We start from the raw sequence: 16,452 nt of genomic DNA, 5'->3' as shown, positions 1-16,452 counted from the left end.
CATGCAGGAGGTCATCGGTTTGAATCCCTGCATCCCATATGGTCCCCCGTGCCTGCCAGAAATAACCCCTGAGCACTGCCAGGTGTGACCCCCCCAAACCCCCCCCAAAAAAGAAATCGCTCCTGGTAGGCTTGGAGGACCATATGGGATTCTCTCTCTCTCTCTCTCTCTCTCTCTCTCTCTCTCTCTCTCTCTCTCTCTCTCTCTCTCTGTTTTTGGGCCACACCCTGTGACACTCAGGGGTTACTCCTGGCTATGCGCTCAAAAATCGCTCCTGGCTTGGGGGACCATATGGGACGCTGGGGGTTTGAACCATGGTCCATCCTAGGTTAGTGCTCGCAAGGCAAACGCCCCACTCCTTGTGCCACTGCTCCCACCCTCATTTTTATCCCAATCCCTCTCCTCTGCAATTCTTCATTTTCTGTGTTTATGCCTTGAATCCCATGCATCATGCAAGGGCTGTCCAGGCATGGAAAACCTCAACATTCTGGAATGATCTTCCAGTTACTTCTAACCCATAGAATGTTGTCTCAACCTCTTTGACTGGAACTCTGCTTTCATTTCCTGCCTCTGTAGTGACTGTGGTTTTTCCAGCTGTTTCGAGAGTGGGAGACCTCTTAGCCACCAGAATAAAGCAACCAGGGGATGGGTGTGATGAAGTACAGTTGATAAGGCTCTTGCCTTGCACTCCACTGACCTGGGTTTGATCCCAGGCATCCCAGAGGATCCCTTGAGCCTTCCGAGAGCCAGGAGTAAACCTGAGCACCACTGGATATAGCAGCAAAACAAAACAAAACAAAACAAAATAACCCAACTGCAAACAACATGAGGTTCCCAGTGATACACCCAGTATGGGAATCCATGCTCAGAATTGAGCTGGTTTTGTTCCTCATTGCACTTCCCACTCATTTCTCTAGAGGGCCCCAGAGTTCAGAAGAGTTGGGAAGCAATCATGAACTTGCTAATATTCTAAGGCCAAGCATGTTGGGAAGATTCAAGTTTGTGTGTTGGCAGAATTATTATTTTAGTTATTTTCTAAAGGTAGTAATAACTGAACAGGAGGCTGGAGTCTCTTGCCTGAATTGTGAGTGCTAAAATTATCTGCACACTGGCCAATAAAAGTGTGGCTTTCATTTTCCATCTGTGGGTACTCATCTTTGCAGGAATTATGTACCCAAACACAATCATGTATGTAATAAATTTGTTTAAATAAAAAAGAAATTATGTACACAGACAGTTTATAACCACTTATCTTGAAAAGTAAGGGCTCTAATAGCAGTCTCTCAAGTTCTCTTTTTGGGACGGAGGGGCACACCTAGCAGTGCTCAGGGGTTATACCTGGCTCTGCACTCAGAAATCACTCCTGACAGGCTCAGGGGACCCTATGAGATACCAGGGATCGAACTGGGGTCAACCATGTGCAAGGCAAACACCCTACCCACTGCACTATCCATAGCTATGGCCCTAAGCTCTGTTAAGTTCTATCTGGTCTTTAGGAAAGGCTAGTTTGGAAGCTATGGAAAATGGCTCCCACCCCACCCCCCAAAAATAAAGTCTGTAAATAGGGTCAGGTCAGGCTTCTTTTTTTTTTTCTGGACCTCACCTAATGGTACTTGGGTGGTCCTGGCCTTGCATTCAGGAATCATTCCCAGCTGTGCTCTGAAGACCATATGGGATGGGATGGGATGGGATGGGATGGGATGGGATGGGATGGGATGGGATGGGATGGGATGGGATGGGATGGGATGGGATGGGATGGAATAAGATGAGATGGGATGGGATGAGATGAGATGGTCTAGGATCCAGGTTGAATGCATGCAAAGCAAGCACTTTAACTGTCGGTATTAATCTCTCTGGCTCCTGGGTACTTCTGATTCCAGCTATACTGGGTGGGGGGCAGAAAAGCAAACTAACCTCCACTGGAATTCTGCTACAGAAAATAACCTTCCTCTTGGCTGGAAATCTACCACAGCATGTGCCAGCCTGCATGCCACCGAAGAACAAGGATGTTGAGACTTGTCTAAAACCCCTGCCCTGAATCTCACCTCTTGGCAGTGTGTGGTATAGGGAAGACAGACTCAGGGAGAATATTAGACTTAGCAGCTCTCCCAGGCCTGCTCCCCAAGTTCACCTTTTCACCCCCCCCCCCCACTGATTTACAGTGAGTTCTGGTGATGGAGCAGGAGGCAGAGAAAAGGTCCCGACTAAGAGTGTTTGTAATAACCCAAAGCATTTCATGAGCTAGAGCTATAGTAGAGAGGGAAGGACACTTGCCTTGCATGTGGCTGAGCCTGGTTTGATTTTGGGCACACTGTATAGTCCCCTGAGCACTACTCGGTGTGAGCCCCTAACCTCTGCCTGCCCCTACCTCTCAAAGTCATTTGGTGAAAATGATGTTCAGAGTATACTCCCAGCTCTGCTGGTTGAAATTGGGGGGGGGAGGAGGGATAAGTTTCTCTTGAAATGCTTGGGGGACCCTGCAGTACTGGGAATTAAACCTGGGCTAGCTTTCTTCTTTTTTCCCTTTCTTTCTTTCTTTCTTTCTTTCTTTCTTTCTTTCTTTCTTTCTTTCTTTCTTTCTTTCTTTCTTTCTTTCTTTCTTTCTTTCTTTCTTTCTTTCTTTCTTTCTTTCTTTCTTTCTTTCTTTCTTTCTTCCTTTCTTCCTTTCTTCCTTCCTTCCTTCCTTCCTTCTTTCCTTCCTTCCTTCCTTCCTTCCTTCCTTCCTTCCCTCCTTCCTTTCTTCTTTCCCTTCCTCCTTCCCTCCCTCCCTCCCTTCTCCCTTCTCCCTTCCTTCTTTCCTTTCTTCCTTCCTTTCTTCTTTCCCTCCCTTCCTCCTTCCCTCTCTCCCTTCCTTCCTCCCTCCCTCCCTCCCTCCCTCCCTTCCTTCCTTCCTTCCTTCCTTCCTTTCTTCCTCCCTCCCTCCCTCCCTCCCTCCCTCCCTCCCTCCCTCCCTTCCTTCCTTCCTTCCTTCCTTCCTTCCTTCCTTCCATCCATCCTTCCTTCCTTCTTTCCTTCCTTCCTTCCTTCCTTCCTTCCTTCCTTCCTTCCTTCCTCCCTTCCATCTCCTTTTCTTTTTTGGGGAGTTTTGGACCACACCCGACTGCTCTAAGGGTTACTACTGGCTCTGCACTCAGAAATGGCTCCTGGAAGGCTTGAGGGATTATATGGGATGCTGGAATCAAACTCATGTCTGTCCTGGGTTGGCTGCAAGGCAAACATCCTAGCACTGTGCTATTGCTCTGGCCCCAAACCTGAACTTTCTGTGCAAAGTCTTCACTTAAACTTGAAGTAGATAGAACTGAAGTAGATAGAAATTATTTTGGTTTTGTTTTTGGACCACACCTGGTGGGGCTCAGAGGTTACTTCTGATTCTGCACTAAAAAATTGCTCCTTAAAGGCTCAGGGGATCATGTGGGATGCTGGGGATCAAACCTAGATCAGCCGCATACAAGGCAAATGCCCTACTCACTGTGCTATCACTCTGGCCCCATAGAGATTCTTGTGTGGGGTGGGTGGGGGATGAAGATCTAGGGTGCTAACAGCTTTGTGGATGAAGGGCCCTAATTGCCCCTTTACACTTAACATTTGTCTGTTTATTATTATTATTTGCTTCATGACCATCCATACTCCCTGTGCTCACTGACTGAGCTCAGGAATCACTCTTGGTGAGCACAGGGGACCACATGAGATACCAGAAATTGAACCTGGGTTGGCTGCATGCAAGGCAAGTGTGCTACCTGCTGTGCTATTGTTCTAGCCCTTTGATAGAAATTCATTTGGGGGGGTTTGAGCCACACCTGGTGACAGTCAGGGGTTACTCCTGGCTATGCACTCAGAAATCGCTCCTGGCTTGGGGGACCATATGGAATGCAGGGGGATCGAACCGTGGTTCCTCCTAGGTTAGCACATGCAAGGCAGATGCCTTACCACTTGCGCCACCACTCTGGCCCCAGAATTTATTTATTTTTAACTTTATTGATTGATTGATTGTTGGGCCACACTCAGCAGTGCTCAGTTGTTGGGCTCTGCAGTCAGAAATTGCCCCTGGCAGGCTGGGGAACCCTATGGGATGCTGGGAATCTAACTGGATTCCTCCTGGGTCAGCTGCATGCAAGGCAAACACCCTACCACTCTGCTATCTCTCAGACCCCAGGGATTTTTGATGTATGTCATGTTCTGCATGGAATATATATTTACTCTGTCATAGAAAATTGGACTTGGGAGATGTCCTGCTGCTTCTAACTGTTTTTATTTTATTTTATTTTTTTGTTTTGCATTTAGGTTTTCCAAGGACATTAGTTCAGGCGGAAACCCTGGATAAGATCTGCGAAGTGGACCTCGTGGTCACCCTGAACATCCCATTCGAAACGCTCAAAGACCGACTTAGTCGACGCTGGGTTCACCCTCCTAGTGGAAGAGTCTACAACCTGGACTTCAATCCACCTCATGTGCATGTAAGATGGAACACACACACACACACCACTTGGCAAGGCAGAGGCGAGAGCATTTTCATGGGAAAAGGGGTGCAAGATGTTAAGAGACTGTTAAGAGAGGCCAGAGAGATAGCACAGTGGTTTGCCTTGCACTCAGCCAACCCAGGTTGGATGGTGGTTCAAATCCTGGCATCCCATAAGGTCCCCCGAGAGCCAGCCAGGAGCAATTTCTGAGTGCAGAGTCAGAAGTAACCCCTGAGTGCCACTGGGTGTGACCCAAAAGTTAAAAATAAACAGAGAGAGAAATTGTTCAGAAAGACCAAAGAGCATAAAATTTCTCACACATTAGCAAATAGTCAGGACTGCAAATGGTAGCATCTATTATTGGGGGGCGGGAGTCACTTGACAAAGAATACCTGTAGGTACATTGCTGCTTCCACAATAGCAGCAAAGGCGCTATTTGAGGGCTGACGGGACACTTGGAGGTATAGTGCAGAAACTTTGCACTAGGGAGGTCCAGTCCAGGTCCAGTCCCCCATGCTTAATGACTCTCTTCATCCCCATGACCCCACCCCCCTCAGTATTGCTGGTAGGGATTTAGGAGCAGTTCTCCAGGAGTAGTAGCCTGAAAGCATCACTTATGTGCCCCCCATAAAAGAAACTGAAAGCCAAACTAAGTGCTTGTCTGGGTCCTTCTCCCACCCAACCACATAAATATACTCTCTAGGGACATGGGTGATGTGGTTCCATCATGTTTCTGCTTTCTTTCTTTTTCTTTCTTTCTTTTTCTTTCTTTCTTTCTTTCTTTCTTTCTTTCTTTCTTTCTTTCTTTCTTTCTTTCTTTCTTTCTTTCTTTCTTTCTTTCTTTCTCTCTCTCTCTCTCTCCTTCCTTCCTTCCTTCCTTCCTTCCTTCCTTTCTTTCTTTCTTTCTTTCTTTCTTTCTTTCTTTCTTTCTTTCTTTCTTTCTTTCTTTCTTTCTTTCTTTCTTTCTTTCTTTCTTTCTTTCTTCCTTTATTCCTCTTTCTTTCTTTCTTTCTTTCTTTCTTTCTTTCTTTCTTTCTTTCTTTCTTTCTTTCTTTCTTTCTTTCTTTCTTTCTTTCTTTCTTTCCCTTCCTTCCTTCCTTCCTTCCTTTCTTTCTTTCTTTCTTTCTTCCTTTCTTCCTTTCTTCCTCTCTCTTTCTTCCTCTCTCTTTCTTTCTTTCTCTCTCTTTCTTTCTTTCTTTCTTTCTTTCTTTCTTTCTTTCTTTCTTTCTTTCTTTCTTTCTCTCTCTCTCTCTCTCTCTCTCTCCTTCCTTCCTTCCTTCCTTCCTTCCTTTCTTTCTTTCTTTCTTTCTTTCTTTCTTTCTTTCTTTCTTTCTTTCTTTCTTTCTTTCTTTCTTTCTTTCTTTCTTTCTTCCTTTATTCCTCTTTCTTTCTTTCTTTCTTTCTTTCTTTCTTTCTTTCTTTCCCTTCCTTCCTTCCTTCCTTCCTTTCTTTCTTTCTTTCTTTCTTTCTTCCTTTCTTCCTTTCTTCCTCTCTCTTTCTTCCTCTCTCTTTCTTTCTTTCTCTCTCTTTCTTTCTTTCTTTCTTTCTTTCTTTCTTTCTTTCTTTCTTTCTTTCTTTCTTTCTTTCTTTCTTTCTTTCTTTCTTTCTTTCTTTCTTTCTCTTCCTTCCTTCCTTCCTTTCTTTCTTTCTTTTTTCTTTCTTTCTGCTCTCTTTCTTCTCTTTCTTTTCTTTCTCTTTCTTTCTTTCTTTCTTTTTTCTTTCTTTCTTTCTTTCTTTCTTTCTTTCTCTACCTTCCTTCCTTTCTTCCTTTCTTTCTTTCTTCCTTTCTCTCTTTCTTTCTTTCTTTCCTTCCTTTCTGCTTTCTTTTCTTGCTCTCTTCTTTTCTTTCTTTCTTTCTTTCTTTCTTTCTTTCTTTCTTTCTTTCTTTCTTTCTTTCTTTCTTTCTTTCTTTCTTTCTTTCTTTCTTTCTTTCTTTCTTTCTTTCCTTCCTTCCTTCCTTCCTTCTTTCCTTCTTTCCTTCCTTCCTTCCTTCCTTCCTTCCTTCCTTCCTTCCTTCCTTCCTTCCTTCCTTCCTTCCTTCCTTCCTTCCTTCCTTCCTTCCTTCCTTCCTTCCTTTCATTTTTTTTGCCACACCTGGTGGTGCTCAGGTATTACTCCTGGCTCTGTGCTTAGGAATCACTCCTGGCAGGCACTGGGACCATATGGGATGCCAGGGATCAAACCTTAGTCATCTGCAAGCAAGGCAAATAAATGTCTTACCAGTGTGCTATCACTCTGGCCTCATATTTCTGGTTTTCTGGAAGCAATGGTCCCCTGAGCCTTTCTAGGAGTGATTGCTGAATGCAAAGCCCAGAGTAATCCCTAAACAGTGCCAGACTTTCCCCTCTCCCCCAAAAGACAGAGCCCTGTGTTACTGTTACTTGCTATATTTTGGGGCCACATCTGGCAGTGCTCAGGGCTTACTCTAGTTCTATACTCAGAGATTACTCGTTTTTTAAATAATATTTTTATTTAAGCACCATGATTATAAATATGTTTGTAGTTGGGTTTCAGTTATAAAAAGGAACACCCCCTTCACCAGTGAAACATTCCCATTACCAATGCCCTCCATCTCCCTCCTCCCCAACCCCTGCCTGTATTCGAGATAGACATTCTATTTTTCTCATTCACTACCATTGTCATAATAGTTGTCAGTGCAGATAGATATTTCTCTAACTGCACTCACCACTCTTTGTGGTAAGCTTCATATTGTGAGTCGGTCCTTCCAGCCCTCATCAGAGATTACTCTTGGCGGGATATGGGATGCTGGGGATAGACTCTGGATAGGCCAGATAGGTAAGTCTCTAGTGCCTTACCTGCTTTGGTCCCCAAATTTCTTCTTTTGTCGCTGTTTCCTTATTACTGCTGTGACTCAGGCCTGATTCAGGCAAAGTGGAGGAAGCAAAGATAAATGCAGCATTTTGCGGTGGGAAGTTCTGATGATCCAACTGTGGCCCAACTGTTGCCTTGATTTCCATGTATTGCAGGGCATTGATGACATCACTGGTGAGCCACTGGTCCAGCAAGAGGATGACAAACCTGAAGCAGTTGCTGCTCGGCTCAGACAGTACAAGGATGTGGCGAAGCCAGTCATGGAACTATACAAGTGAGTAATGGGAGGTTGGGGCCGGGCTGGGGTGTCTGCCATTATGTGTTCACTGTCATTGTTTGTTTTATTTGCAAGGGCTGAGGGTGTCCCACATCTGGTGGTGCTGTGAGCTGTTTCCGGACATGTCCTGGGGGCCATATGGTACCTTGGATTCAGCTAGGGATTCTGGTAGTAAGGAATGCTTTAGCCTTTTGAACTGTGACCAGGCATGCATGTGCCTTTATGTTTGTGTATGTGTGTGTGTGTGTGTGTGTGTGTGTGTGAGAGAGAGAGAGAGAGAGAGAGAGAGAGAGAGAGACAGAGAGAGAGACAGAGAGAGAGACAGAGACAGAGAGACAGAGACAGAGACATTGGTGTGGGATTTTGTTTTGGGGCTACACCTGGTGATGCTCAGAAGTTATTCCTGGCTCTGCCCTCAGGAATCATTCTTAGTAGACTTGGGAGACCATAAGGGATGCTGGGTATAGAACTACTTGCAAGGCAAATACCCTATCCACTGTACTACTTCTCTAGATTAGGGGCCAAAGTGATAACACAGCCAGTAGGGTGTTTATCTTGCATGTGGCCTACCCAGGATGGACCCTGGTTCTATCCCCAGCATCTCATATGCCCCCTCATGCCCGCCAGGAGTGATTTCTGAGTGCAAAGCCAGGAATAACCCCTGAGTGCCACTGGGTATGACCCTCAAAAAAAAAAACCCAAAACCAAAAGAAAAAGGGGGAAACTTTGGACTTGATTGGAGGAACTTTGTTTTTCAGGAGTCGAGGAGTGCTGCACCAGTTTTCTGGAACGGAGACGAACAAAATCTGGCCTTACGTCTACACGCTTTTCTCCAACAAGCTCACACCTGTTCAGTCCAAGGAAGCGCACTGAGTCAGCTGGGGGGTCCAGGAAGGTGTCAGCGTGCTCCATCCCCACGGGACACCCCAGCTGCTTGCTTGTGGCATCTTTTCTTGGTTAAAAGGTGAACTGAACTGAAAACAAGGAGTGGAAAGAGCTGATGAAGAGGCTCTTCTCTGACTTTAGAAGACTCAACGGCTGGGGCTGTGATGCATCTTCGAGCACCCAGCCTGGCTGCACTGTAGGCTGGGAGACTTCTGTTCCCTCTTGCCTGCTGCTCCTTCCTGAGCAAGATAATAGGGGTGATCTCTGGTCCCCCTCATCCCCCGATGTTGGCTTGAGTGCAGCCTCAGTGAGCCTGAGCCCAGGTCTTGTCAGTTTCCATAGTCTGTGCCCTCCTAGCTATAATGAACTTCTCTGACCGAGAGTGGCCCAATTCCTGGTTCTTTTTTTTTTTTTTTTTTTTCTGTTAAAAGTGTCACTAACTTTTCTGTATTTGCTCAATAGAATCGTTCTGTGGATGTTCTGTTTCTCTTCATTTAACAATATCTTCCCTTTTCCCTCTGCTGATTCTCCATCCAGTGACTATTCATGGTTAGTAGCTCTTGGTGAATGGAGCTGAGTGCTAAAGGATACAGCAGTCATTGGGCCCCAAGTGTCTCTCTCTCCCTCCCTCTCTCCCTCTGTCTCCCTCTCTCTTTCCCCCCCCCCCTCTCTCTCTCTCACACACACACACACACACACACACACACACAATTACAAAATTAGAGCGATTTTGTTTTGAGTTTTACTCAGGGCAGAAAAAAATGTATGTGCAAAGTGCTGCTAAATCATATTGCTGGTTGCTTTTCTCCTGTGAGCTCCAAGGACAGACCCTGGGCCTTGTGCGAGTCTGACATCTAAAATCGTATGAAATTTTTCCTCCCTCCCTCCACTTCTCTCCCTCCCTCTCTTTCTTCTTCCCTACCTCCTTCCTCCCTTCCTTTTTCTCTCCCTCCCTCCCTTCCTCCCTCACCACCCACCGCCCACCACAGATTCCAAGAATTTCCTGATGTCTCCAAATCAACACATCTGTGGCACTCTCCCTCCACACCCAGCAGTACTTCCAGGTTACTTCTGGCTCTGCACTTAGAAATTACTCCTGGCAGGCTTGAGTGATCTTATGGGATTGCTGGAAATTGATCCTAGTTCGACCCCATACAAGGAAATGCCCTACTCTCTGTCCTATTGCTCTTTGAACCACACCCAGTGATGCTCAGGGGCTACTCCTGGCTCTGCACTCAGAAATCACTCCTGGCTAGGGGGACCATATGGGATGCCAGGGATCAAACTAGGTCTGTCGTGGTTAGGCTGTGTGCAAGCAAATGCCCTACTGCTGTGCTATTGCTCCACTCCCCTAAAAACTTCGTTTTTTCTGTTCCTAAGATACTTTCTCTTGAGCGGTTATTAAGTCTCCATAACTCAATCACATTATGTGGCCATTCCTTACTGTGTCCTACTATATACCAGTCCAGTCTAGACACTGCTTGTAGTCTTGGTGGTCACCATGTGTGATTTTTCTTCCCCAGGTTGGAAGGACAATGAAATTCATTCCCATTGCCTTAAAAACAAACATGTCCCCTTAATGCATCATGGTTGTCCAGGAGGAAGTGGGAGTGGGGGGTTCTCCCTTCTCTGTTTCTGGAAGACACTTATAAGCTGGTCTGAGCACTATGGTGTTGAAATATACTGGATTTACTCCTTTTTTCTTTCATTTTGGTTTTGGGTCATACCTGGCAATTCTCAGGGATTACTCCTGGCTCTGCACTCAAGAATTGCTCCTGACAGGCTCAGGGGACCATATGGGATATCAGGAATTGAACCCAGGTCCATCCTTAGTCGGCTACGTTCAAGGCAAATGCTCCTCCACTGTGCTATCACTTTGGCCCGTACTCTTTTGTTTCTTTTGGATTTTCTGGCCAGTGGACCATGTGGGCTGACTTGATTCCTGATCCAGGCCTATTTCCTTTTACCATCCCTTCTGGCCCCTGTCTACCAGTGAAACATACCCAGGCTGTAGCTCTCAGACTCCCCTACAATTTAGGCAGTTAGCTCACAGTGGAGCATCACATTTGACCCTAAACTAAACAACTTTGTTGTGGCCTTTGAAGAGGGTAAATTCCAATTTAATCTAAAAGATTGACTTTCAGGCTGGAGAGATAACACAGAGGAAGGGCGTTTGCCCTGCACGCAGCCATTCCAGAATGAATGGTGGTCCAAATCCTGGCATCCCATATGGTCCCCCGTGCCTGCCCCGTGTGTGATTTCTGAGCGTAGAGCCAGGAGTAACCCCTGAGTGCTGCCGGTTGTGACCCAAAAACTAAAAAGGAAAAAAAGTAATAATAAATAAATAAATAAATAAATAAATAAAAATCATCTTCCAGTTTCTTTAAACAGCACTCTAGCTTTTCCTCCAATGATCTGTAAAAACTTTGATAGACTAAGTAAAATTAAAGGGGCTTTTTTTTTCCTCTTGATTTTTCCTTTTACACATCACAGTTTTGTTTTTTTGTTTTTGTTTTTCTTAGATTAGGCAAAAAAACAGTGGAGTTGGGGTTTGAAAGATAGTCCAGGGTTTATGGTTTTTGCCTCGCACCTCACCAACTCTGGTTTAAATCATCAGCACCACACAGGGTCCCCAAGTACCTCTAAGGGTCACTCCTGAACATAGAGCAAGGAATAATGCCTGGACACTGCTGGGTATTGCCCCTTGCCCCCAACAAAAAATAAGGGCAGTTGGATGATTTCCCTCTTTTTTTTGGGGGGGGGGAACACCCTGCATTGCTCAGGAGTTATTCCTGGCTCTACATTCAAGAATCATATAAGTGCTGGGGATTGAACCTGAGTTGGCCCCATGCAAACCAACTCTGTACTATCACTCCAGCCCAAATGGTCTCAATAGTATGTAACTTTTGTCAACTGGGAATTCCTTCTGTTTTTCATGCTTTCCATTATCCTAACAAGCATCTTGCTTAGATCTGAAGATAGCTATGTTTAATATACTCTTGAATATAATGCCATGATAACATAGATGTTATTGATTGGCAGTCAAGTGAACAATCTTGCAGATATAGGGCACATGCAAATATCTCACTGCTTCAAGATTGCGTGATCCAAAGGCCGGATAGATAGCATGAAGGTAGCACATTTGCCTTGCATGCAGAAGGTTGGTGGTTCAAATCCCGGTCCCCCATATGGTCCCCCGAGCCTGCCAGGAGCAATTTCTGAGCGTAGAGCCAGGAGTAACCCCTGAGCGCTGCTGGATGTGACCCCCCTCCAAAAAAAAAAAAAGATTCTATGATCCAGTGGGTATATAAACAAAGGCCCAGAGACATGAACCAGCTTGCCCAGGCTGCTAGTGACAACACACAGATACATACATGAATACATATACACGGACAGGCATTCTCACACATTCAGGATAGCTGAGACTCCTACGCTCACACCAACATTTTTCTGATCCTACTGCCTAAGTTAATCTTGTTGTAAACTTCCTGTACTATCCCTGATGACCCTGAGCCAGGCCTGCTGTATTTTGTTTTGATTTCTTTTTCTTTGTTTTTGGGGCGGCAGGGGGGGCACACACACCACACGTGGCAGTGCTCAAGAGGTTACTCCTGGCTTTGTGCTCAGAAATCACCTCTAGCAGGCTTGAGGGACCATGTGAGATGCTGGGAATCAAACCTGGGTCTGTCCCAGGTTGGCCAGTTGCAAGGCAAATGCCCTACTGCTGTGCTATTGCTCAGGCCCCTTGTTTTGATTCCTGAGTTGCCTCCTGCATAGCAGAATCAGGGAGGCTTCCTTTCTTGCCCTTTGCTGGAGGGAAGGAAGCTACTGGCAGAGAATCTGGTTCTTTGACCATCATCCACCATAGGATCACTTGCAAGTGAAAGATCGAGCAAATAAAATGAAAGATGGGGCCAAGCAATAGTCTAGAGGCAGGGTACTTGCCTTGCACGCAATTGGTCCAAATTTCATCTCTGGCACTGTGTTTGGTCTTCTGCATCCCACCAGGAATGATCTCTGAATATAGATCCAGGAATAAATCCCGAAACCACTGAGTGTGCCCTCTAAAATAAAAAAGCCAAAGTACATTAGAAGCTGAAATAGGCTCCTTTGTGGGGAAGGATAGGACAGCCTGTTTCTGCTTTTTGTCTGTGTGCTATACTCCTGAGGGCATCTTGACACACACCCCCCAGCCCCACCAAGCCTCCATCCTTAGGGCTCATATAAGCCTTCACCCTGGGAACTAGCTCCACTTTCTTTTTTGAGTTCAGAATAAATCACACACCCCCAACTCCCCAGCAGTGAGCACCAACTGGTAAACATGGTGATTCAGGCGCCAACATGGATGAGATAACTTCTACTTTTGCACCATTTTTGGGGGGTTAAGTTGTATTATTACCTTGACCCAAATTCACACCTTGAACCCCCTTCTGATGGATGGCTCTGACTGGCAGCCATTTTCAAATGCCTGTGACTACCCTCTGGTAGGAGAGAAGCAAAGGTAGATAGCCGTGTGTGTGTGTGTGTGTGTGTGTGTGTGTGTGTGTGTGTGTGTGTCTATGCGTCTATGCGTCTATGTCTGTGTCTGTGTGTATTTTGACCTGTGGCCATATGATATGAGAATGACTGGGTCACTTTGGGCAGCTGCCTTTGCAAACCCACATGGAATAATGGTACACAATTGGTATCACTGGAACCGAAATTCAATATTTACCTGGAAATATTTGGCCTTTATATTTTTTGCATAGAGTGATGGTGGGAATGTTTTTGCCCAAATCACACAAATTTAGCTTCTCAATATGCTAAGGTAGAGACTTTCTTAATCTCTGTCTAGGGGCTGAGGAGAGGTGTAGTTTGGGGGTCAAATGCCGCTAAGGTTGGGGCCTTGGGTTCGAGTCTCTTCTCCCTCCGTCTGACCCCCCAACAATCTGGTTTCTGTATTGGCACTTCCTGCTGAGCATAGTGTCTAATTCAATCCTCAATCCTTAATCTGTGTATTAGTATTGCTAAAATCTTCTGTTTCCTTACCCTTGTTTTTATGATTTCATAGGGATGAAATCCTTTCCCCACCCCAGAGCTCCTTTCTCTGAGAGGTGAATCCATGTACTTATTGGATCCTACCTTTCATCTTAGCTATGGACTTTCTGGTGCTGAGACAGAATAGCACATAGGGCTAGTGGTAGTCATGCACTGTATGACAGGTTAATGCATCTCTGGGCTGCAGGATCTGGGAGGACTGAGCTCATGATAAACTTGGGAGGGAGGGGCATACCTGTTGGTGCTTAGGGCTTACTCCTGACTCTGCACTCAGAAATTGCCCCTGGCAGGCTCAGGGGGACCATATGGAATTCTGGGAATCATACTGGGGTCTGTCTGGGGTTGGCTGCATACTATTTTTCTGGCCCTCCTCCTGATACATATTTTTGTTTTGTTTTGTTTTGTCTTTGTTTTGGGATCATACCCGGTGGCACTCAAGAGTTACTCCTGGCTCTGTGCTCAGAAATCTCTCCTGGCAGGCTTGGAGGACCCTATGGGATGCTGGGAATCAAATCTAGGTTCATCTGGGTCGGCCGCATGCAAGGCAAATACCTTACCACTGAACTGTCTCTCTGGCCCCTGCTCCTGATAAATTTAATGCAACTCCAAAACTGACTCTTCTTGCTATAGATAGTGTGAATAGAGACAGGTCATCAGAGGCGAAGTGCTCACAGATTGGATTGCTTTCCACTCTTTCTCTCCTGTTTCCCTGACTCCCTGGCCTTGGTGGTAGTCTTAAAAGAATAACACTTTTATTTTATTTTATTTTATTTCTGAGCCACACCTGGTGGTGCTCAGGGGTTACTCCTGACTTTATATTCAAGAATCACTCCTTATGGGCTTGGGATACCATAAGTGAGGCTGGAATAGAGCCCAGATCAGACACATGCAATGCAAAGCCCCTTACATGCTGTATTATCTCTCCAGGCCCTCAGAGTTCTTTTAATATGACAATGTGGTCTGCTGATAAGTGATTCCTTAGAAGTGTCCCTGGCAGCTTTCCAGATGAAAAGTGTATACATAAAATCCCAGATGTCAGGAACCCCTTGAAGCTGTTTTCAGTTGTGAAGAAAAATCTGTTTCCTTTGAGTGTGGAGACTGAATTACAATTGTTCTAGAAGGCCATATCTTTGAACCAATACAAAGTTCTTGCCAAAATAATGTCATTATTTGTATACCCCAGGGAATCCCCCAGATGTGTGTGTGTGTGTGTGTGTGTGTAGAAAGAATTTGATTTGGGCCGGGTGGTGGCGCAAGAGGTAAGGTGCCTGCCTTACCTGCGCTAGCCTTGGACAGGACCGCGGTTCGATCCCCCGGCGTCCCATATGGTCCCCCAAGCCAGGAGCGACTTCTGAGCACATAGCCAGGAGTAACCCCTGAGCGTCACCAGGTGTGGCCCAAAAACCAAAAAAAAAAAAAAAAAAAAAAAAGAAAGAATTTGATTTTCCACTGTTAGGCTATTCATGGATGCACAGACCTTTTATTAACTATTTAGTTTAACTATTAAGAAGAACAGACACTGGAGATTCTCTTAGACTCCAGCATTTGCCTGATTTCATCTAAGGCCTTTTCATTTTAAATTTTTGACTTTCAAGTTAGAAATGTACTAAATGAAATCTTGTTCGGGATTGAATTTAGAGAAGAATAGAAGGAAGGAAAATGAACAGTCTTTTATGAAAATTCCAAGGGGTGGGAAAGAGGCCTTCCAGTTTTCTGGGCATTTGTACTACTGATTTTTGCCATTATTTCTGAGTTGGTATTTTTGGGGTGGGGGGGAGTGAGTCCCCTGACCCCAGGGTCCTTTTCAAGTGCTTGTCAGTTCTCAAACTGGGTGCTGATTGTCTTTGGGGGGATGACCTGAGAATTGTACCACCACTTGCCCTGGTGTGCTTTTCTTCCTTGTGAAATTTAGAGAATCTCAACCTGGCTTCCAATCTGTTTATGCTTTCCTAACTGTTAATTGTGTTCTTGATGATTTTGCCTAAAAGTTGATTCATTCTTTTTAATTGGATAGAAATAAAGGTTTTTTCTGCTTATAACGAGTGAACTCCTTTCATGCTGCTATAGCGCTTATTTGTTTTGGAGGGCTACACCCTAGCAGTACTCAGGGGCAACTCCCAGCTTGGTTGCTTCTCGAGGTCAAGGTTCCCACATGCCAAGGCTTGTGCTCTGACCTTTTGAGGCATCTTTCCTTTCTGTGTGGCTTTTTACCCAATAGAAACTTTTACACCACAATATTCTTCCTAGTTATGTGCAATTGCCAAATATGTCTGATTTTGATCCCATCTCAGTTTCTCTTCTTCCTCCCAAGCTGCCTCACTTGGTTTCTCCAAATCCCTTTCCACTTTTTATTTGTGCCTGGAGTTGTTTTATCATGTTTGAGTTTGGGGACCATGCCCAGGGCAGAGCTCAGTGGTTACTCCTGGTTCTGCATTCAGGGATCACTTCTGCAGACTCAGAGAACCACAACTGGTTGTGTGAATCCTAAAGCAGAAGCTACTCCATTTTGTCAAACCAATGCTGTTTCCATTTAAGGCTAACAAGGTTAAGCTTCCATTTAAAGGCTAAATTTCTATCCCAACCATAATAACACAACCTCCAAGGCCCCTAGAAACAACAATATACTGCCATAGACTTCTAGCCATAAAAGGACATGATGGGGGCTGGAGAGATAGCACAGTAGTAGGGTGTTTGCCTTGCAAGCAGCCTTCTCAGGACCAAAGAAGGTTCAAATCCCAGCATCCCATATGGTCACCTGTGCTGCCAGGAACAATTTCTGAGCAGATAACCAGGAATAACCCCTTAGCACTGCTGGGTGTGGCCCAAAAACCAGAAACACCCCAGACAACAACTAATCAACTGAAAAATAAAGACTTCCAACTTCTAGCCCTATATAACTTAGCTGTGACCCTGGTGTGTGTGTGTGTGTGTGTGTGTGTGTGTGTGTGTGTGTGTGTGTGTGTG

General features: G+C 45.3%; 1 protein-coding gene across 1 annotated transcript in view; it reads left to right on the top strand.

Annotated features, from left to right (window-relative positions):
* Positions 1-8,927, top strand: part of AK4 (adenylate kinase 4) — a 78,978-nt gene extending 70,051 nt beyond the window's left edge. Inside the window, exons 4-6 of the mRNA XM_049774418.1 lie at positions 4,282-4,454; positions 7,445-7,563; positions 8,325-8,927. Coding sequence (XP_049630375.1) covers positions 4,282-4,454; positions 7,445-7,563; positions 8,325-8,439 — 407 coding nt within the window. The 3' untranslated portion in view covers positions 8,440-8,927. The remainder of the gene's footprint in view (positions 1-4,281; positions 4,455-7,444; positions 7,564-8,324) is intronic.
* The last annotated feature ends 7,525 nt before the right edge of the window (positions 8,928-16,452 follow it).

The sequence above is a fragment of the Suncus etruscus genome, chromosome 6, assembly GCF_024139225.1.
Source record: "Suncus etruscus isolate mSunEtr1 chromosome 6, mSunEtr1.pri.cur, whole genome shotgun sequence".
Taxonomy (NCBI): domain Eukaryota; kingdom Metazoa; phylum Chordata; class Mammalia; order Eulipotyphla; family Soricidae; genus Suncus; species Suncus etruscus.
This window is presented reverse-complemented; position numbering and strand designations above follow the sequence as displayed.